The sequence below is a fragment of the Tamandua tetradactyla genome, chromosome 5 (genome assembly GCF_023851605.1).
Source record: "Tamandua tetradactyla isolate mTamTet1 chromosome 5, mTamTet1.pri, whole genome shotgun sequence".
Lineage (NCBI taxonomy): Eukaryota > Metazoa > Chordata > Mammalia > Pilosa > Myrmecophagidae > Tamandua > Tamandua tetradactyla.
This window is the reverse complement of record NC_135331.1, coordinates 147,805,404-147,828,871: the sequence shown is the minus strand read 5'-3', so window position 1 is coordinate 147,828,871 and position 23,468 is coordinate 147,805,404. Positions and strand designations below refer to the sequence as shown.

The 23,468-nt window shown below is 39.7% G+C and overlaps 1 protein-coding gene and 1 pseudogene across 5 annotated transcripts in view; one reads left to right on the top strand and one right to left on the bottom strand.

Moving 5' to 3' along the window:
* MAP3K7 (mitogen-activated protein kinase kinase kinase 7) overlaps positions 1–23,468 on the top strand; it is a 116,175-nt gene that overhangs the window by 34,031 nt on the left and 58,676 nt on the right. For all 5 annotated transcript variants that reach the window (XR_013176292.1, XM_077162424.1, XM_077162423.1 and 2 more), the window contains one exon: positions 10,302–10,426. Coding sequence is in view for 4 of the 5 variants with exons in the window: in XM_077162424.1 (XP_077018539.1) it covers positions 10,302–10,426 (125 nt within the window). In the remaining variant the exon portion in view is untranslated. The remainder of the gene's footprint in view (positions 1–10,301; positions 10,427–23,468) is intronic.
* Positions 2,665–3,615, bottom strand: LOC143682363 (DNA repair protein RAD51 homolog 1 pseudogene; annotated as a pseudogene).

The following is a 23,468-nucleotide window of genomic DNA, read 5'->3' as shown; positions in this document are numbered from 1 at the left end:
GCTTTGATACATGTAAAGAACAGATTTAATATTATCCTGGAATTTAATATTTTTAGAACATTTCAAATAAAGATTTTTTCCTTTCTGTAATGGCTTTATTTTGTTAAATTATTAAATTGTTATTACTCTTATTTTTGAATAATGCATACTCATACTAAAAAAGTAATTCAAATAATAAAAGTATAAAGTAAGTCTTTTCTGCCTCCATGGATTATACTGTACTATACTATATAATACACCGTGGATCATACTACATACAATGTTGCTTTTTTCACTTACATGGATGTCTTTTCATACCAGTACATATAAATATTTACTTCTTTATTTTTTTATTGGTAAATATTCTTTTATTGCTTCTTAAGTAAACTGAATACTTGAAATAGGAACTATTTTTGACCTTATGAGCAATCTTAGACTTGGATGACTTGATTTGTAGTGCTGTTTTTAGAAAATATAATGCTGCTGAATCATTTGACATTTTGAAATTCTATAAGGTTTTTAATGCCCTAAACTGGTACTTCTCAAAATTTCCCAGCCTCCAGAATAAAGTTGTGTGATAGAACCCCAGTAGGTCTGAGAGAAGGGACAGAGCCCAAAGAAGCCTTCATAGGGAAAGTTGTATAAGAATTTTGCATTTAAGATCCTATAATATGCAATTTGCTTTAAAATATATGGTAGAATGTTAAAATACTTATAACTGAATAAAAGTGATAGTCCAGGAAGATGTGCTAGCTGTAATTAGGTCTTTGCAGGTACTCTACCATTTATCCCAGCTATACACTTATTTGCTGGCAAGGTTTCATACCCTAGTTTGAAAAACACAGTAAAATTGTGTACTCATGAGGATGTACTGAAACGTGTCCATTAAGTCCCTTTTTTTTTTTTGGAAACCATATATCTCACAAGGGTTTAATATCTACAATACCTAAATTCCAAACCTCAGCAACAAAAGACAGACAACTCAATTGAAAAATGGACAAAAGACCTGAATAGACATTTCTTCAAAGAAGACATATAAATGGCCAATGAGCACATGAAAAAATGTTCGATATCACCAGCCATTTGGGAAATGCAAATCAAAACCAAAATGAGATACCATTTCACACCCACTAAAATGACTAGAGTCAAAAAAAGATTAAAAATAAATAAAGAAATGTTTGAAAGATATGGAGAAATAGGAACACTCGTTTATTGTTGGTGGGAATGTAAAATAGCACAATGCTGCCGAAGACTGTCTGGCAGCCCCTCAAATAGTAAGGCATAGAATTATCATGTGACTTGACAGTCCCACTTTTAGGTATATACCCAAAAGAATTGAAAGCAGGAACCCAAATGAGTATTTGTACGAAGTTCATAGTGGTATCATTCCCAGTTGCCATAAGGTGGCTGCAGCCCCAACCCAAGTGTCCAACAAAATGTGGTATATGCATACAATGTATAGGAACTCTATTTACTGTATGATTTTTCTATAAAGCTGTAACTTCTCTGGTAAAACAAAACAAAACAAAAAAACCACAGCAAAGCTACATTAAATTGACTGGGTCTTCCTGTCTCCCTACATACAGTGGGACCAAAAGAGTCAGCAGTAGGAGATCTTCAGTCTCTCCTCCCAGTGCTGGCCAGAGGCCCTTTGAAACTGGAAGAACTGGTTAAACCTAACCTGAGTAGAAATCTGAAAGGGAGGAAGAGTATCTCTAACCCCTGAAGTAAATATTCAGGGAAAGTACCAAACCTCTATAACATGAGTCTTAATGGAATAAAAGCAAAGGCAATAGGAAAGCTGATGTGCCTGTTTTATAATATTCTCCATTAGACTGAGGAACAGTAAGCTCAGTCATCTGAATATAGGATTCTAAATCATACATACTTCCCTTCCCAATGAGTTTTCAAATTTTTAAACTGATCATTCCTAGCCAGTGCTAAAAAGATAATATAGAGGCTTGATTTTGAAATATTCAACTTGTGCAATAACCCCTAAACAACACATTTACTTCAAATAGCTCCCTCACAGCGAATTAGCAGCCTCACAGCGAATCAGCCTACTTAAAGAGCCTCTGAAATTCTTAAGGTCCTAGAATTACCTTGAGTTCATCTTAGCAGTAAAAGCCCAAGCAAGTAGAAGCAAAGTGCTGGCAGCCCAGTAGGGCTTTTCTGGACTCCTTAATTAAAACAACAATCCAGATACACAAACTTAAATATCTCTTTCTGATTGACAAGACGAAGTTTTACTAACAAAGGAAAAGAACCCATTCCCTTTGCCATATAGCTTGGGTGTTTCATTTCCCCATTTTCAGACAAAGATGAGCTGGGTTTCCCCAGCTTTAATTCTCTCAAAAACATAAGTTTGCCCAGTAGACAGGTGTTAGTCCTGAGTCAACACTAAGGTACTGTATCAAAGATATTCCATAGCTCCCTCAAGAACCAAAGAAATCACATAGAGAATAATACGCTCTAGAAGGAATAAACATTTCAGATCAGTCGTGACCTGTCTCCTTTTTATACCTGATACAATAGCTGTTTTCCCAGAAGCCTTTCCCTGGCATTCATAACAGGAAAAGGCCTGTGAAGACCCCAGGAAGCAGTCCTCTTCGTTAGGGTGCAACACTTAAGGTTTATCACAGGGGCAAAAAACAATGGTTCAGTCTTTGTCATCGCCCATCGCCTTCAGGAAGACTGGGAGTCACAGATTTTGCAGATTCTGGTTTCTCCTCTTCCTTTCCTCAGGTATCATCTGGTTGTTGAGGTATGGACAATGAAGTTTCCTCCAGTAGGTCTTTTGGGATCTTCAGCAAATATGGCTGTGCCATCCACTTGGTCTACCACCTGGTTGGTGACTACCACTACTTCACTAAACTCATCGTCAAGTCCCAGAAGCATCCACAGAAACCTCTGCCTGGTTGAGAGCTCACCTCAGCCAGAATAGTCTGTTCTATAGAGGGCAGTGGCACTGTCTACAATTAGCAGTACATACCTAGACTCTATATCATGGCTGATACTTGATGAAGGAGCTGGGTCTGGTGGTCTGCGTTGAACCCTCAAGCATATGCTACATTATCCAGGACATCATTGCCAGAGCGGCCACATCTCTCAGCCACTTCTAGCAACCGTTCTAGCCTAAAGGTACCCCCTGTTGTTGATGTACACGGCCTTTCCTTCACCTCCACCCCTGTCAATGAGAAGCTGACATGTAGCAGCCAGAGTGTCGCAGGTCTGGTTCTTCTCAGTTCGAAATTCTCCAAACATCTCTCTGATGGAACCCGTTTCAATCCCACCTTGAAGTAATTTGTCAAGTTCTCTGGAGCCTATGGTAATATGTATGATCTCCAGCCACCTTTGGTGGAATTCGTTTGCAGTAGTTTCATTTGCATTGGAAATAATTTAGCTGTCTCAGTCAAAATTTTATCAGCTTTGACTTCGTTAATTCCCTTAATATTTATTAGCTCCTTTTTTTGGTGCATAGGCAACAGCCTCAACAGTAAGGAACCCAGCTTCTTCCAGTTTCTTTTTCATTGGCATTTATGCCATATTGCTGTAACCGTGAAATAGGTCATGGACAAAGATTTCTTCTTCCGTTGAAGTGTCTACATTTGCTTCAAGCTGCATCTACATAGCCATTACTAAGGGTGTTCAATAATCTGCCTGCAGCACTGCTTGCTTGGCAGGCCACGCACTCAGACTTCTGTTCCATGGCTCAGCGTGCTCCCAACCCTGGACCCCTTGCTAGACCATACTTCCCTACTCTTCTGCCCAGGCCTTCTGGGCACAAACCCAGGAGACTCAGCTCCCAACTACTCGTCCCAGGGTGCACCTCGCGTTTCCTCAGGCCTGGGTCTAGTCCCGTTGATTTTTTTTTTTTTTTTTAATTTTGGTAGAATATTTTATTTAGCCCAGTACAACCAAAATATTATCAAACATATGATGAGTATTTGAAAATTGTAGGGCTATTTTGCATTTTTTTAAACATTTTTTAATATGAAATACAACATATGCAAAAAAGCAATAGGTTTCAAAGTACATTGAAACAAATGGTTATAGAACAGATTTCAGTTTTGTGTAGGTTACAATTGCACAGTTTCAGATTTTTCCTTTAGCAGCTTCAAGACACTGGAGACTAAAACATGTATACATTTGATGATTTAGCAGTCATACGCACTTGTTAAATCTTATCTTCTCTATTATACTCCTCATTTGATCCTTTTCCCCATCTTTATGGGTGTTTGGACTATGCCCATTCTAACTTTTTCAAGTTGGAGAAGGGTGTCAATAATGGAATAGAGGGATAGAACTAGTTAATGTTCTTGGAGAGGCTGAGCATTGATTTTTGCTTTATTAAATTTTTTTAATATGTATTGTCTGTTCACATACCATGTAATCATCCAGAGTGTACCCATTGATTCTTATGGGTACATAATTAAAAGAATTTTAGAACTGCAGCATAAACTAGGTTTTTTTTTTTAACTTTAAATTTTAGTTTTAAAACAAAAAAAAACTTTATTTTTTTTAGGGCATAAACTAAAAAAACTATCCCATAATAAACATCCACAAATGCTGCATATGACAAACATTCTTTTAGATGCATAGGTGATCTTACAAGAAAATAAGGGAAATAGATCATCGGAGTAAAAGATAGAACTGAACTTGGATTGAGAAGCAGTCATGGAAGTCACAAGCTTTCCTGTGAATCTCTGCTAGCACCAAAAATGTAGAACCCTGGGTTTTAATTGTTCCTGTATTATTGGAAATCTGTCCTTTATTCTGCCCAAGATGGGGTAGCAGAACTGAGACTTCTGTATAATTCAGTACTCTTGGAAGGAACAACTTAAAGAAAGATAGACTAGAAAAAATTAGTTTTCATAGACCAACTGATACTTCTCACAGAGCTGAAAGAAAAAGTTGTCTCTGCTTATGCTATCATGGCTTTGAATTGACAGTATTTCTACAGTCAAGGAAACCTCAACCAGACAGATTAAAAGTGCTTTGGAGTTGTTAGTGTCTCAGTGTATCTGGGAACAAATGCAACCCCATTTTGAAGTCATGTACCCTCAAACCAGGACCTTTAGAATTCTTACAGATTAAGATCACATATGAAACCACAATGAAAATTACCAAACTCATGAGTTGCTGTGATAGTTAGATTCAGTTGTCAGCTTGGCCAGGTGAGCATACCTAGTCTTGTTGCTGCGGACATAAGCCAATGGTACTTGAACCTCATCTGTTGCTAATTACATCTGCAGTCAGCTTGGAGGCGTGTCTGCTGCAATGAGTGACGTTTGACTTAATTGGCTGGTGCTTAAATGAGAGAACGCAATGTAGCACAGCCTAAGCAGCTCAGCATTCCTCATCTCAGCACTAGCAGCTTAGCCCAGGCCTTTGGAGATGCAGAAAGAAGTCACCCCGGGGAAAGTTGTTGGAACCCAGGGGCCTGGAGAGAAGACCAGCAGAGACCATCTTGTGCCTTCCACGTAAGAAAGAACCTCAGTGGAAAGTTAGCTGCCTTTCCTCTGAAGAACCAACAAAATAAATCCCCTTTTATTAAAAGCCAATCCGTCTCTGGTGTGTTGCATTCCGGCAGCTAGCAAACTAGAACAGTTGCCATAAGTGAGTCATCAGAAATAACAAAAAGCAGAATTAAACCCTCATAAGACTTCAAAGAAATTACCAGATAAGGAGTATAAAATATATATGCTTAAATTATTTATATTTATATAAAATAAAAGATAGGATTAAAACATTAGCAGTGAATGAAAGCTATAAAATAACCAAAAGAACTAAAACAAAATAATTAAAATTTTAAAATAGCAGATAAGATATACGTGATGAGAGAATTAGTGAACTGTAAGATACATCTGAAATAACCCAAAATGCAGCACAAGCAAAAAAATAAAAAGCAAAACAAAACAAAAAACAATTAGTTAACCACAAGGAGAGGGACTAATAGCCCAATAATGTATCATTAGAATTCCAATGAAATGATGATTGGTTGAGAATTTCCAGAGAAAAGATAGGAATCTTATAATTCTGAAACCACAACGAATTCTAAGCAGAATAAATCTACCCTGTAACATACCATAGTGAGACTTAAAGAACAACAAAAGTAAAGGGAAAATTTAAAGATAAGCTGATGAGAAAAGATAGAACTCCTAAAAGGATTGACAACTTTTAGACTGAGGTAGACTTTCCAACAGTAAAAGTGGAAGCCAGAAGGCTAGAATCTTAATTTCTCAGAGCTGAGAGAAAAAAGTTGTCTACCTCGAATTGTGTGCCTGCCCTAAAATGTCAGATAAAAAAGGCAAAATAAAGACATTTTGGTGGAACAAATTTGAGAGAATTCACCATAAGCAGACTTTCATTAAAGGCAGTGCTAAAAGATGTACTTTGGAAAAGGAAACAATTATAGAAGGAATGGTGAAAAAAACTATCAGCAAACATACATAAAAATAAATATTGACTATATAAAACACTGTATCTTTGTATGTAAGAAAGAGATGGAGGGAATTCAAAATAAAGAATTATTTCTACACATTTTCAGAGCAGCTCACCAGCCTAGAAACTTTTTAAGTAATGATGAGAGTGACTTGTGTTTTTTAAATGTACGATTAACTTTTTAATTATAGTCTGATAAAACTATATTTTGCTTTCATAGTTCATTTAATATGAAAAAAGATTTCAGTTCTTTAAGATAACAAGTTAAATTGGGACATAAAAAACCTAAGACCTGAGTATAAGTTTCATATAAGAATCTTAATAGCTCAGTTTATTAGTTGCTTTAACACTAGCTGCTACCACCAATAAGTGACATAATACAATAGAAATTTATATTTCTCACTAAGTGTGAAATCCAAAACAGTTGTGTCTCTTTGGCAAGTGACATTCCATATGGCATTCAGGGACCTAATTAAGCTCCCTTCAATTTGTGGTTCTGCCATCCTCCAGGAATTTGGAGACCTCTCCATTCGGCCAGCCAATGAGAAAAAAATAATGGAAATCATGTATGGAAATTGTGCCAATTTGAAACTGTCATGTATCCCAGAAAAGCCCTGTTCTTTAATCCTCATTCAATATTGCTGGGTGGGATCTTTTTTGTTCTTTCCTTGGAGATACAACCCAACCAGTTGTGGGTGGTAACTTTTGATTAAATGATTTCCATGCAGGTGTGTCTCCACCCATTCCAGATGGGGTTCCTTAGTGGAGCCCTTTAAGAGGAAACCATTTTGTAAAGAACCAATAGAGCTCACGTGGCCAAAGACCTTTGGAGATACAAAAGGAAAATGCCCCCAGGGAAGCCTTACAAAATGAGAAGAGAAAGCTAGCAGAAGTCGCCATGTGTCCTCCCAGTTGAGCTGTCCAGAAGCCAGAGATCCTAGAAGATGCCAGCCAGGTGCCTTTCTAGTTAACAGAGGGGTTCTGGACAACATCAGCCTTTCTGAATAAAGGTAACCTCTTGGTGCCTTAATTTGGACATTTTCATGGCCTTAAAACTGAACTCGCAGCTTAATAAATTCCTTTTTTTAAAAGCCATTCCATATCTGATGTACTGCATTCTGACAGCTTACAAACTAAAACAGGAAGTTTTTGAGTCAGTGACACACATCACTTCCATCCACTTTCCACTGGCCACATCTCAATTGTGGCTTCACCTAACTACAAGAGAGGTTGGGAAATCTAGTCTTGTATACTCAAGAGTAAGAAAGAATGGGTTTGGAGAGCATGAAGTCATTCACAGCCACATTCTGCTTTTCTGGTCACCAAAGATCTTTACTTCTCTTACTACGTGTGAAGTCACTCACCCCCTTTGCCAGGGAAAAATTCCAAAGGCTTTTTCATTCACCATCTACCTCAGTATGATGTGTAGTCTTCTCCAACAGGTCTGGATGTAGCTACTCATGGTTTGGCAATGCATGAACTAAAACGGCAAGTTATCTGTCCTACCTGCCACACACACACACACACACACACTCCCAGTATATACACATATGCATACAGTAGCACAAGACAGACAAGATAATCTGTAAAGATGTCATCAGAAAAGGGAAGAATGGGCACATACAGCAGTTACTGCTCGGTAAGGATGGGGGCCTGCATTGTCTGGCTCCTTTGCCTTAATAATGTGTGAGATTTCTTTATTAGACCCTGATTCTGGCCTTGTAGAGTGTTTTCGTTTGTTAATGTTACAGGAAATACAATATACCAGAAATGGGTTAACTTTTTTTGTGGGGGAGGGGAGTTGGCTTTTAATAAGAGAATTCATTAAGGTATAAGTTTACAGTTCTTAGGCCATAAAAATGTCCAAACTAAGGCATCTAGAGGAATATACCTTGACTAAAGAAGGTATATTCATCTAGGAAGGCACATGGCTGGCATCTGCTGGTCCTTTGGCTTCTGATTTCAAAAGAGCTTCCCCAGGGGCGTTTTCTTTCTGCATCTCCAAAGGTGTCTATGTCAGTTCGGAAGCTTTCCATAGTAGTTCCTTCTTAAAGGACTCCTTTAAGCAACCCCACCCTGAATGGGTGGAGGAACAGCTCCATGAAAATCACTTAATCAAAAGGTCCCACCACAGTTAGGTGGGTCACATCTCCATTGAAATAACTCATCAAAAAATCCTACCCTGCAACAGTGAATCAGAATTAAAGAACATGGCTTTTCTGAGGTACACAACAGTTTCAAACTGGCATAGAGAGGAACTCCCTTATCCATTGTTCTTCGTGATTCTTGGCTTTGCTGTTTTGCAGGCCCATCCTGGCTCATTAGTCTCCATAGCTGTATCTGAAGTGGGTTTTGAGGTATAAACCTCCTGAAAAGCTGTACAGCTTTCACAGCCTGCTTCCTGCTTATGTATCTCTAGGGTCCTAAGTATTGTCATGAGACTGAAACTTTTTTTTACTCCAGGCTTGTGGTTTCTTAGGCAATATAATTTCTTCTAAAGTAAACTTTTGGTCTCTCTGATACCAGTCAGTTTCATGTGCCTAGCTACAGCCAGAATTCTTTTTTAGAGAAATTCTTGAACCTGATTTATTTGGTCCCTGGCCCCAGTGCCCTTTTCTCATTCTAATACCTTGAAGACATCCAGTTTAGATGCGAAGTACTTTCTTGCTTCCTGGCTAAGAGTACGTCTTTGTCAGCCTTATATCCTGCCATTTCAGCTTAGCATATAGTCTGCTTTTCCTGTCCTTTAAAGCTACAAATGATCACACGAGACAAGCTTTACTTCATTTTTTGCCACAGCATTGAATGGGTCTCCATCTTTCCAGTCTCCAGTTTTGGTTTCCTTAATGCCTGCTGCTAAGCCAGTACCAAATAAATTAGATTTTTGTTATAGCTGCACCCACTTAACTAGAGTGACACTGCGGTAATAGGTAAGTCCTGACAGCTCAATGGCTTAACACAGTACAAATTTATTTTTCACTCATACGAAGTCTAAAATGGATGTTCCTTTTTGGTGGACATCTTTTTATATGCTTATTCAGGGTCCCACACTTCTTCTGTCCTGTAGCTCATAATCCTCTGCATTTACCTGACATATGGGGAAAGAAAAAGGAGCAATCACATTTTTAAGGGCCAGGCTTAGTGAAGTGTAGTGCTTCCACCCACATTCTTATTGACCAGAACAGTCGCTTTAGATCATCTTGTGCAGGAGACTGGGAAATGTAATCTAATTGTGTGCCCAGGAGGGAGATAAAATGGGGTCAGTGAATAGCTAACCAGTCTTGCCACATTAGGCTAAACTGAAGGCTTTATTTTTGTTCATCATATGGTTAATAAGACCAAAGCAGATTTGCCGACTTTGTTACCACGATCCAAGTAAGAAATACTCCACAATCCAGCACCTTTGTGTGTATTTATTGTACGAAACTGAAACAGAAGTTTCATGAAACTGTTCACACTGACTAGTTGTGTGCTTGAAAAATACTGAGATAGATGGGTTAAGTGTGGGGGCAGGAATATATGTGATATCCATCCATTTCCATTTTAGGGCACCATAATGTTGGCCTACTGGAAATTTTTAAAACCCCATGTTTTATGTTGATCCAGAGAGAAGTATGGTCAGGAAAGATTATGGAGTTAGAAATGGAGACATCAAAATGTGTGTCTAGCTGTGGCCCTAGGGTCCACAACTAGGGTAAGGTTAGTTAACTTCTACTAATATCCCCTTGAACTACGGGCTGTTATAGTGTAATGACCAAGTAGCATTTCAGAAATGCTGACATTTTGCTTAACCCTTTCTATTCCCACAAATGTCTCTTTTATTATAGAATCATATATTAGTCTTATAACCTTTGATTTTTTTTTTCTTCACCAAACAGCTTGCTGCTGGTTGCAGGAGGGACAGTTCTAAAAATCTGTGATTTTGGTACAGCCTGTGACATTCAGACACACATGACCAATAACAAAGGGAGTGCTGCTTGGATGGCGCCTGAAGTTTTTGAAGGTAAAATGACAGAAGTGTGATGTAGCGAATTCTCTACCTCACTCCATCTGAATCCATTCTGTGTTTATAGTTTTGTTCTGTTTTCATGATTTTACTTCTACATAGTACATAATTAATTATAACATATATACTGAAGTCTTAAGGAGATATTAAATAAATATAGCCTTAGATCCTAATCTTAAAGCAAACTTCAGTTCTCTAGCACCTTCTATACAAATTTAAGCATTATGTAGTTTTATATTGGTTTCTTTGTGATTAGAAATTAGCAGTCTTAAAGTTTAAATGAGAGTGCCTTAGAAAGAATAATTAGCAGATATGATATAAGAACTACAAATAAAGGAAAAACTTATATTTACTTTGTTTTACATCTCCCTGTCTCACTCAAGTTCTTAAAGAGTGGTTCATACATTTTATGTAAGGTTTCTGTATAAAAGCTTGCCATTATCTCTTAAATGATAGAAGTTGAAGAAAAGATATATGAACTGTATGTTAGGAGGTATAGATGCCTACGAAATGTGGATGCATTTAGTAATAAGATTATGGTGATAGCTTCTTTCTTTCTTTCCTTTTTTTAGGTGAATTTATAGTTTTGGGTTTTTTGCCTTTGTTTAGGCACCCCAGAGAAAGAGAAAATGCTGTACAGCTAATGATTTGAGTGGGACCATTTTGTCCTAAAATACAAATTTAAAAAGTGAGCAAGTGTTAAATTATACAAAATTAAATAATAACTTTCTGTTTTCAAATACAGACTACATATATTTGGTACTTTTTAAATTATTATTTAGTTTACCTTTCTGAGAGTTAAAGTGGCATAGTATCTTAGGACAGAGAATTAAAAAAAATTTGTTTCTACAAAAAGACCTAGAAATAAAATTTACTGCTAACTGTTTAGAGCAAGAAACCAGAGACTGTTAAAACTATTATTAGTTTTCTCCATTTCTGAAAGGTGCCTACTGACAGCATCTATAGCCCATATTAGATTTAATGTTATACCACTCTATTACAGTGGACTGTTTAACATGTGTCACTGTCACTGTAATAATTGTTCATTCATTCTTTTTTTTTGCTGTTTATTGTGCTGATTCACCCACGAATTTAGTAATCTTATAAATCTTGTATTAATCTGCTTACTATAACTTTATTATTTATAATTTTCATTGCTTACAGCTTATTTAAGTTTGCATATTAAGAACTTTATCTCACCAGATACTACAAGGAAAATCTTAACATTTAATTTGAAATTTCTTGTGCCTTGATAGCAGAGTAATGCTATACATCAACAGAATGGAGGAAGAAAGTTTAAGGTTAAAAAAATTATAGGAAAGATTATACAAATGTTTCACACTCTGTTCAAAGAACATATCAGTCTAAAAAAATAAAAGACAAGGTCTATGACTCTTGATGAGAAGGTAGAAAATGACTAACTTTATTCTAAAGTGAGTTTTTTAGTCCATTGTTGATACTTAGTTCATTAAAAAAAATGTTTTTGTTGAAGTTCCAGGAAGTTGGTGGAATAGGATAGGTTGAATTCACCCCTGCTCCAAGGAACAGCTAGAGAAGAAATGGGAAGGCAACTGGGACGACGATTCCAAGGTGTAAGTGACCTGAGAGGGTCTTCTACACCATATAGGGAGGCCCTGGTTGCAAAAGCTGAGAACCAGATACCATCCAGCTAGTGCAAATGCACCCCTTTCCAAATGGAAGCCTGGAGCCCTCAGGAGTGCACATACAGGGAGTTGGGGAAAAGGAAGTAAGCCAAGCCGCATCCCTTGAAAGCACAACCCTCATATGTGCCACCCTGTGACCACGACTCCACCCACACCCCATGCATTGAACTCCATCACCCAACCCCCCCACTGTCCTTCAAGCACCCAAGCCACAATCCCCCTCCCCACACAGCTCTACCCCATACCCCAACCCCATGCATGCATGCAAGCCTGTTCCAGCCCGACACACCTCTCCTGCACAAGCGCACAGTCTGCCTTGCCGCTCCCAAGACCTGTGTACCCACACCCAGTCCCTCAACCCTGCACATGTGAACACCCTTGCCCTCCCACAACTGGCACACCCACAACTGGCAGGTGCTCTCATGCACATCTGTGCCACATACCCTCCGCTCTGCACAAGCATACATCCCTACCCCAACCCCACCCCACACTTGCACACCTGTGCCAGGACCCTCCCACCTGTTGTCACCCAACCTGATACACATCCCACAACCTCTGTAACCTGTGCCCTGCCCCTACACACATGATGTTCTGGTTTGAAAGGATGTATGGACCCTAGGAAAGCCATGTTTTAATCTAAATCCCATTTCATAAAATGGCAGAATAATCCCTATTCAATACTGTATGTTTGAGTCTGTAATTAGATCATCTCCCTGGAGATGTCTCCCAATCAAGAGTGGTTGTTAAGCTGGATTAGGGGAGATGTGTCTCCACCCATTTGGGTGGGTCTTGATTAGTTTCTGGAGCCCTGTAAAAGAGGAAACATTTTGGAGAAAGAAGGATATTCAGAGAGAGCACAGAATGCTGTGGCACCATGAAGATCATCAGCCAGCAACCTTTGAAAATAAAGAAGGAAAATGCCTCCCAGAGAGCTTCATGAAACAAGAAGCCAGGAGAGAAAGTTAGCAGATGACACCATGTTCACCATGTGCCTTCTCACTAGAGAGTTAGACCCTGAACTTCATTGGCCTTCTTGAACCAAGGTATCTTTCCATGGATGCCTTAGATTGGACATTCCTATAGACTTACTTTAATTGGGACATTTTCTCAGCCTTAGAACTGTAAACTAGCAACTTATTAAATTCCCCTTTTTAAAAGCCATTCTATTTCTGGTATATTGCATTCTGGCTGCTAGCAAACTAGAACACACACACATCTGCATCCCGGCCCCTCTGGATCCCTCCGCCTGCGCAAAGACACAACTGTGCCCTCAACCTGTGCCCCAACTTCTGTGCCCTGTATCCCACACCCTAACACCCATGACCCACATGCCCCACGTCCCCACCCCATCCTACCCATGTACCAGCCCCAGTACATCCATTCAACAACCCCCATCCATCTCCTGCCACATCTTACCTCCGTGTCCAACACACCACAACCTGCTCCTGTCACACCACACCTCCGCAACCCCGCGACCCGCACCCCAGGCTCACAGACACCAGCATAGTGTCCCCAACCCATGCATATACCCACTCCACAACCCATTACCACAATGTTGCTCTCCAACCCATGCCCCAAATCCTGCTCCACACCCGTCCTGCAAATACAAAGCTTTAGACTACTGAAGGAAATCAACTTCCAAAGTAAACCTATCAAGGTATTTAAATGCATACAAAGACAGCAGATTATCACTAGCCATGTGAAAATGCAGACAGATATAGTCCCCTCTAATTACTAGATTAAAACACTGGAGGAGACACAGACTTTGGAGCAACTAATCAAAGATGTTCATATAACTCTACTAAATAAAGTTTGTGGATGGCTAATAACACATAAGAGACCAAGAAGACACTAGAAGAGCATAAAGAGGAATTTGAAAGAATAAGTAGAAAAATAGCAGATACCACAGAGATTAAAGATGCTGTAGACCAACTAAAAAACATACTAGAGGCACACAACAGCAGATTTAAAGAGGCAGGAGAAAGAATAAGTAACTAGAGGACAGGGAAAACTGATTTTGAACACTCAAAAGAGCAAATGACAAAAAGATGGAAAAATTTTAATTGAATCTCAGGGAAATGATTAAAAAAAAACAAAGTGCACTAATATAGGAATCATCAGTGTCTCAGAAGGGGAAGAGAAGAATAAAGGGCTAGGAAGATTAGTAGCAGATATAATAGGGGAAAACTCCCCAAACTTTACAAAAGAAATAAATATGCAAATAAAAAAAGCCCAATGAACTCCAAGTAGAACAAATCCAAATAACCCTTCCCCAAGACACCTACGAATCAGTCTGTCTTACGTTGAAGAGAAGCAAAAAATCCTGAAAGTGGCAAGAGAAAAACAATCTACTTCAACTGCTTATCTGGCATTATGGAGGTGAGAAGGCAGTGGTATAATGTATTTAAGACCCTAGAGGAGAAAGATTTACAGCCAGAAATTCTGCACCCAGCCAAATTGTCCTTCAAAACTGAGGAAGAGATTAAAACAAAGGCTAAGAGAATATATCAACAAGAGACCAAGAAATCAGTAACCACCAAAAAGAAAGAACTTTCACAGATATATGGAGATTAAATAACACTCTTAAACAAAGAGTTTGAGAATAAATTGCTAGAGAAATCAGTAGCTACCTAGAGATGAATGAAAGTGAGAATACAGCGTATCAGAACTTATGGAATGTGGCAAAGGCTGTGCTGAGAGGGAAATTTATTGCCCTAAATACCTTTATTAAAAAACAAGAAAAAGCAAAAATTGAGTACTTAACTGCTCACCTGGAGGAATTTGACGAAGAACAGCAAACTAACCCCAAAGCAAATAGAAGAAGAGAAATAACAAGATTAAAGCAGAGTTAAATAAATGGGAAAACAAGAGAACAATAGAAAGAATCAGTAAAACCAAAAGTTGGTTCTTTGAGAAAATCAGTAAAATTGATGGGCCACTAGCAAGACTGACAAAGAAAAAAAAGAGAGAGGTTGCAAATGAACAAAATCAGAAATGAGACAGTGTTTATTACCACAGACCTGGACGAAATAAATCATAAGATGATATTATGAATAACTATATGCCAACAAACTAGATAACTTAAATGAAATGGACAAATTCTGGAAACACACAAACAAACTACACTCACTGTATTAGTTAGGGTTCTCTAGAGAGACAGAATCAAAAGGAAACACAAATATAAAATTCATAAAAGTGTCTCACATAATTGTGGGAATGCAGAGTCCAAAATCCACAGGGCAGGCTGTGAAGCAGATGATTCCGATGGAGGGTCTGGACAAACTCCAAAGGAGAGGCTCACCAGCTGAAGCAGGAAGAGAACCTGTCTCTTCTGAATCCTCCTTAAAAGGCTTCCAGTGATTAGATTAATCATCACTCATTGCAGAAGACACTCCCCTTCACTGATTACAAATGGAATCAGCTGTGGATGCAGCTGACGTGATCATGATTTAATTCTATGAAATGTCCTCATCACAACAGACAGGCCAGCACTTGCCCAACCAGACAAACAGGTACCACCACTTGGCTAAGTTGACACATGAACTTGGCCATGAGTCCACCCCTTGTCAGCTTAGCAGCTATACATATCACCTTAAACTATACCTAATTTCTGAATAAAAAACAATAAAGCACACATTTTTTTCTTTCACCTAACAGTACTCAACGGTCATGAATATAACTGGAAATTCATTAAATCTCTCCAAAATATGGTGCAAGTCCTTGGGTAATATTGATTCTTAAACTTGATATCTTAACAACTTAAATAGTATAACATGAACAAAACAGCATTACAGTCTTCGTTTCTGTAGCTGATCATATGGTCATAGTTCATATTTATCACTACCTTCTTCCTTCGCTGCTCATTCCGTGTTCCCTTTACCCTCAGCAAGAACTTCAGCTGGCCGTGGTTCTTTGCCTGGTAGGGTGACCCAAACCTTCGTTCCTGAAGCTTCAGAGCCATTGGTAGTCCTGCCTGGATTGGGTTGTTACAGTTTTCCATTGATTTTAATCACAGGACATGGTAGTACTAAAAGATACCCTAGGGCATCTCCTATATTCCAAGAAAACTCTTCTTACCTCTGTTGTGGAGTTGCAGTCCTATTTCCCCCTGATAGTCAGGGTCCATCACCCCAGCCAATAATGTAATCCCCTTCTTGGCTTGTTGATCCAGGGGCATGAGTAGCCCAAAGTGACCAGGTGGCAGTCTTAGATTCAAGTTCAATGGAATCATTGTTTTTTCTCCTGGTGGAAGCACTCCCCCTTTTGGAACTAAAACCTGTAGAACAGCAGAGCTCAGAGTCACAGGGACAGGAAGCAAAAATATTCCTAGTGGATCACTATAGGTAATAGTGAGTAGTACCACTCCCATTTCCACCCCTTGGTTCCTGGACCCATGGATCCTGGCTATGGGAGAAACAGCACCATACAGCGGATGCTGATTCAGAGCATATACAGTTTCCTGGAGAATATTACCCCAGCCCTTCAGGGTATTGCACCTAGTTGTCTCTGTAATTGAGTTTTTAAAAGGCCATTCCACCGTTCTGTCAGTCCAGCTGCTTCTGGGTGATGGGGAACATGGTAAGACCAGAGAATTCCATGAGCATGTGCCCATTCCTGCACTTAATTTGCTGTGAAGTGTGTTCCTTGCTCAGAAAAGCAATGCTGTGTGGAATACCATGACAATGGATAAGGCATTCTGTAAGCCTACGGATAGTAGTTTTGACAGAAGCATTTTATGCAGGGGAAGCAAACCCATATCCAGAGTATGTGTCTATTCCAGTTAGAACAAATCACTGCCCTTTCCATGAAGAGAGTGGTACAATGTAATCACCTGCCACCATGTGACTGGCTGGTCACCTCGGGGAATGGTACCATATCGGGGGCTGAGTGTGGGTCTCTGCTGCTGGCAGATTGGGCACTCAGCAGTGGCTATAGCCAAGTCATCCTTGGTGAGTGGAAGTCCATGTTGCTGAGCCCATGCATAACCTCCATCCCTACCACCATCACCACTTTGTTGATGAGCCCACTGGGCAATGACAGGAGTTGCTGGGAAAAGAGGCTGACTGGTATCCACAGAATGAGTCATCTTATCCACTTGATTATTAAAACCTTCCTCTGCTGAAGTCACCCTCTGGTGCGCATTCATATGGGACACAAATATCTTCATGATTTTAGCCCACTCTGAAAGGTCTATCCACATACTTCTTCTCCAGACCTCTTTGTCACCAATTTTCCAATTATGATCTTTCCAGGTCCCTGACCATCCAGCCAAACCATTAGCAACAGCCCATGAGTCAGTATACAAACGCACATCTGGCCAGTTCTCCTTCCAAGCAAAATGAACCAGGAGCACTGCTCAAAGTTCTACCCACTGGTAGGATTTCCCTTACCACAGTCCTTCAAGGACACCCCAGAAAGGGGTTGTAGTGCTGTAGCTGTCCACTTTCGGATGGTACATGCATATTGCGCTGAACCATCTGTAAACCAGACCCAAGTTTTCTCTTCCTCAGTCAATTCACTGTAAGGAACTCCCCAAGAGGCCATAGCTCTGGTCTGTGGAAGAGAAGGTAATGTGGCAGGAGCAGAGACCATGGGCATTTGGGCCACTTCCTCATGTAACTTACTTGTGCCTTCAGAACCTGCTCTGACCCTATCTCGTATATACCATTTCCATTTTACAATAGAGTGTTGCTGTGCATGCCCAACTTTATGGCTTGGTGGGTCAGAGAACACCCAGCTCATGATAGACCACTCAAGTCTTATGGTAAATCGGTGGCCCATGGTTAAGTGTTCAGTCTCTACTAAGGCCCAGTAGCAGGCCAAAAGCTGTTTCTCAGAAGGAAGGTAGTTGTCTGTAGCAGTTGATAAGGCTTTGCTCCAAAATCCTAAGGGTCTGTGTTGTGATTCTCCTATAGGGGCCTGCCAAAGACTCCAAACAGCATCTCTATTTGCCACTGACACTTCCAGCACCATTGGATCTGCTGGATCATATGGCCCAAGTGGCAGAGCAGCTTGTACAGCAGGCTGGACCTGTCGCAGAGTCTCCTCTTGTTCAGGTCCCCACTCAAAAGTAGCAGCTTTTCTGGTCACTCGATAAATGGGCTGGAGTAGTACATCCAAATAAGGAATATGTTGTCACCAAAATCCAAAGAGACCAACTAGGCATTGTGCCCCATTTTTGGTTGTGGGAGGGGCAGATGCAGCAACTTATCCTTTACCTTAGAAGGGATATCTCGACATGCCCCACACCACTGGACACCTAGAAATTTCACTGAAGTGAAAGGCCCCTGTATTTTTGTTGGGTTTATCTCCCACCCTCTGACACGCAAATGCCTTACCAGTAGTAAGTCTAGAGTAGTTGCTACTTCTTGCTCACTAGGTCCAATCAACATGATATCATCAATATAATGGACCAGTGTGATTTTCTTGTGGGAGGGAGAAATAATCAAGGCCCCTGTGGACAAGATTATAACATAAGGCTGAAGAGTTGATATACCCCTGAGGTAGGACAGTGAAAGTATTTGGCTGACCTTGCCAGCTGAAAGCAGACTATTCCTGGTGGTCCTTACTAACAGCTATTGAGAAAAAATCATTTGCCAGATCAATAGCTGCATACCAGGTACCAGGGCATGTATTGATTTGCTCAAGCAATAATACCACATCTGAAACAACAGCTGCAATTGGAGTTATCACCTGGTTGAGCTTACAGTAATCCACTGTCATCCTCCAAAACCCATCTGTTTTCTGCACAGGCCAAATAAGAGAGTTGAATGAGGATGTGGTGGGAATCATCACTCCTGCATTCTTCAAGTCCTTAAGAGTGACAGTAATCTCTGCAATCCCTCCAGGAACCCAGTATTGCTTCTGATTTACTATTTTGCTAGGTAGGGGCAGTTCTAATGGTTTCCACTTGGCCTTTCCAACCATAATAGTCCTCACTGCACGAGTTAGAGAGCCAATGTGGGGATTCTACCCAGTTGCTCAGTGTGTCTGTGCCAATTATACGTTCTGAAACTGGGGAAATAACTACAGAATGGGTTCGGGGGCCCACTGGACCCACTGTGAGACAGACCTGAGCTAAAACTCCATTGATCACCTGGCCTCCATAAGCCCCCACTCTCACTGGTGGACCAGAGTGATGTTTTGGGTCCCCTGGATTTAATGTCACTTCTGAATCAGTGTCTAATAATCCCCGAAATATCTTATCATTTTCTTTTCCCCAGTGCAGTTACCCTGGTAAAAGGCCATCGGTCTCCTTGGGGAAGGCTTGGAGTAAGATTAACAGTATAAATCTGTGGCAGTGTAACAGGGTTCTCCCCCAAAGGGACCTGGCCTCCCCTTCATTCAAGGGCTCTGGGTCTGTAAACTGTCTCAAGTCTGAAAATTGATTAAGGGACCATGACTCTGTGTTTTTGTAATTCAAGTTAGACTTCTGTTCACTTGACCTAGAATTCTTTTGTTTATGCAGCTTGAACAAGAATTTAGTAGACTGCCCATGTATTGTATTTCTAGGTACCCCATGATTTACTAGCCAATGCCACAAATCTCTGCGAGTCATATAATTTTATCTCCTGCTTTGAGTTTGCTGTCTATTATAATAGCCACATCTACCCTATCTTTGGTGATTAAGTGCTGCCACCTGGCTTCTGCCAACTCAGGATCCAGTCATCCCCATTGTGTTTAAGGATTTCAGCTCAGTGACAGCAGTTCCTACAATACTATCGGATTTACAGAGAAGTGCAACTACAGAGCTCTTCAGGGATAATGGCGCTATTCCCACAAATTTATTTCTCACTGTTCTGGTAAAAGGTGCACCCTCCAGACTTTCCTGGGATGTAAGAGCAGAATTTGCATGATAAATCCACTCTAACATTATAATCTCTCTAAGCCTCTGTATCCCCTCATCTACATTATACCAGGGCATTTCTGGCATTTCAGCCTCAGGCAGTGTCGGCCGGCCACCTTTTGATCCATGTTTCAACCAACCATCCAAACAAGCGTTAGTACCTTTTCTAACCCCTCGAGCTATGACATTGAATGTCTGCTTAGTGGGCCCATTTCAATAAATTCAGTCTGATTCAGCCATATATTCCTCCCACCAGTATCCCACACCCTTAAAATCCATTGCCACACGTATTCCCCTGATTTCTTTGTATATAAATTGGAAAACTCACACAGTTCTTTTGGAGTATAACGTGATACTTTGTACCTCACCTTTAGGGACCTGTTGGGACTTCAGTCTAGTTATAGGTCTGGAAGAAATGAGGGGTGGTGGGGGTGGTTCATGAAAAGAATTAGAAATATCTTCCAAGCCATTTGCTTCAGGGCATTCATTTGCAGTTTCATCTGGTGAAACAGGATTAATCATTCTAGGGCTAATCACTTCATGAAGAGGCTGGGTGGCCAACTCCCCAAGGTAGGCTGGAGGTGGGGCAGCTATGTTCTCAGGGCAGACTATTACAGGGTTATCTAGAGAAGATTCAGCATGACCTTAGGTTTCAACCTCACTCCAGCATCATTATCAATCCATATGTCACCATCCCATTTTTCAGGGTCCCACTCCTTTCCAATCAATGCCCTCACTTTAATGGCAGACACCATGCAGCATTGAGATTTCAGTTTATGATGTAAAGTTGTTACTCTAACAATAAGATTCTAAGTCTGATTTTCAGAGATCTCAAGTCTATGACTATAGGAAATAAGATTTCCTTCAGGATACTCACAGAATCTTCTACCTCTGTCAGACAGTACTTAAGCTTCTCATTTGAAGCCTTAGGCCCATCCCTTTTATTCCTTAATGTATCCAGTGTATCTAACAACAACCAGCCAACATCTCTATACCTCTTATTTCCACAAAACTCCAAAAGGAGTCAAAAGCGTTATCCCCCAGACCCTGGCTTCATATAAGCAAAGCATTAGGAGAATCGAATAGTGATATTTTGACTATCTCTTTTGCCAACTCACTCCATGGAGTGGGAGTGTCATTCTGATTATGGGAATCAGAGTCCTTAGTGCCTTTGAGTCCATTCAGAGTAGAAAACCATTCATAAAACCCCATTTTTAAGATTCTGTTTCTTGAGAACCACTCCTGGTACCAAGTTGTATTGGTTAGGGTTCTCTAGAGAAACAGAATCAATAGGAAACACTCAGAAATATAAAATTTATAGAAGTGTCTCAGGTAACCATGGAAACACAGAGTCCACAGGCCGCAGGACAGGCTGTGAAGCAGACGATTGCAATGGAGGGTCTGGACAAACTCCACAGGAGAGGCTCACCAACCGAAGCAGGAAGAGAGCCTTTCTCTTCTGAACCCTCCTTAAAAGGCTTCCAGTGATTAAAGTAAGCATCACTCATTGCAGAAGACACTCCCCTTCACTGATTACAAATGGAATCAGCTGTGGATGCAGCTGGTGTGATCATGATTTAATTCTATGAAATGTCCTCATCTAACAGACAGGCCAGCAGTTGCCCAAACAGACAAACAGGTACCATGACCCCAACCATGACACTAACTCACGAAGAAACAGAAGATCTCAAGAAACTAGTCTCAAATAAAGAGATTTAATCAGTCATCCGAAATTTTCCTAGAAATAAAAGCTCAGGGCCAGATGGCTTCACAGGGTAATTTTATCGAATATTCTAAAAAGAACTAACACCAAACCTGCTCAAATTTTTCAAAAAAAAATTGAGGGAAAAAAGAACTACCTAACTCATTTTATAATGCTAATGTCACTTTAGTAACAAAACTGGGTAAAGATGCTACGAGAAAGAAATACTACAGTTCAATCTCCCTAATGAATATAGATGCAAAAATTCTCAACAAAATATTAGCAATTCGAATCCAACAGCCCATTAAAAGAATTATATACCATGACCAAGTTGGGTTAATATCAAGAATGCAGGGATGGTTTAACATAAGAAAATCAGTTAATGTAATAAGAGCATATTAACAGATCAAAAGGGAAAAAATCACATGATCATCACAATTGATGCTGAAAACACGTTTGAGAAAATTCAGCATCCTTTTCTTATAAAAACACTTCAAAATCTAGGAATCAAAGGCAAGTTCCTCAGTAGGATAAAGGGCATTTATGAAAAACCCATAGCCAGCATCTTACTCATGGAGAGATACTGAAAGCTTTCCCCCTAAGATCAGGAAGAAGACAAGGATGCCCTCTGTCACCACTGTTATTCAACACTGTACTAAAAGTTCTAGCTAGAGCAATCAGGCAGGAAAAAGAAATAAAAGACATTCTAACTGGAAGGGAAGAAGTAAACCTTTCATTATTTGCAGATGATACTATACTTGGAAAATCCTGAGAAATCTACAACAAAGTTGTAAAAGAATCAAGTATCTAGGAATGAACTTAACTAAGGACGTGTACACAGAGAACTACATAACATTGCTAAAAGAAATCAAAGAAGAGCTAAATAGGTGGAAAGACATTCCATGCTCTTAGATAAGAAGGTTAACCATAGTTCAGATGTAAGTTCCACCCAAGTTGATCTACAGTTCAATACAGTACCAATTAAAATTCCAATAGCCTATTTTGAAGACTTGGAAAAGCTAGTTATCAGATTCATCTGGAAGCAAAAGAGCCCCGAATAGCTAAAAGCATCCTTAAAAAGAACAAAGTGGGAGGATTAACACTTCCCGATTTTAAAACTTATTGTAAAGCCACAGTTGTCAAAACAGCATGGTACTGGCAGAAAGATAGAAGTATTGACCAATGGAATTGAGAGTGTTGAGATAGACCACCACGTCTTTGGTAAACCGATCTTCGGCAAGGCCCCCAAATCCACTAAACTGGATTTCAATAGCCAAAAGAATGGAAGAAGACCCTTGCCTTACACCCTATACAAAAATTAACTCATATTGGATCAGACACCTAAATATAAGAACCAGTACCATAAAGCTCCTAGAAGAAAATGTAAGGGAACATCTTCAAGACCTAGGAATAGGAGGTAGCTTCCTAAACTTTACACCCAAAGCACAAGCAACAAAAGAAAAAATAGATAAATGGAAACTCAAAACCAAATGCTTGTGCCCCTCAAAAGACTGCCAAAAAGGTGAAGGGGCAGTCAACTCAATGGGAGAAAATATTTGGAAATCACACATCAGATAAAGGATTGATATCCTGTATACATAAAGAAATCATACAACTCAAAAGTAGAAGAACAAACAACCCAATTATAAAGTGGATAAAGATATGAATAGATATTTTTTTCTTTTTTTATTAATTAACGGAAAAAAAGAAATTAACCCAACATTTAGAAATCATACCGTTCTACATATGCAATCAGTAATTCTTAACATCATCACATAGATGCATGATCATCGTTTCTTAGTACATTTGCATCGGTTTAGAAGAACT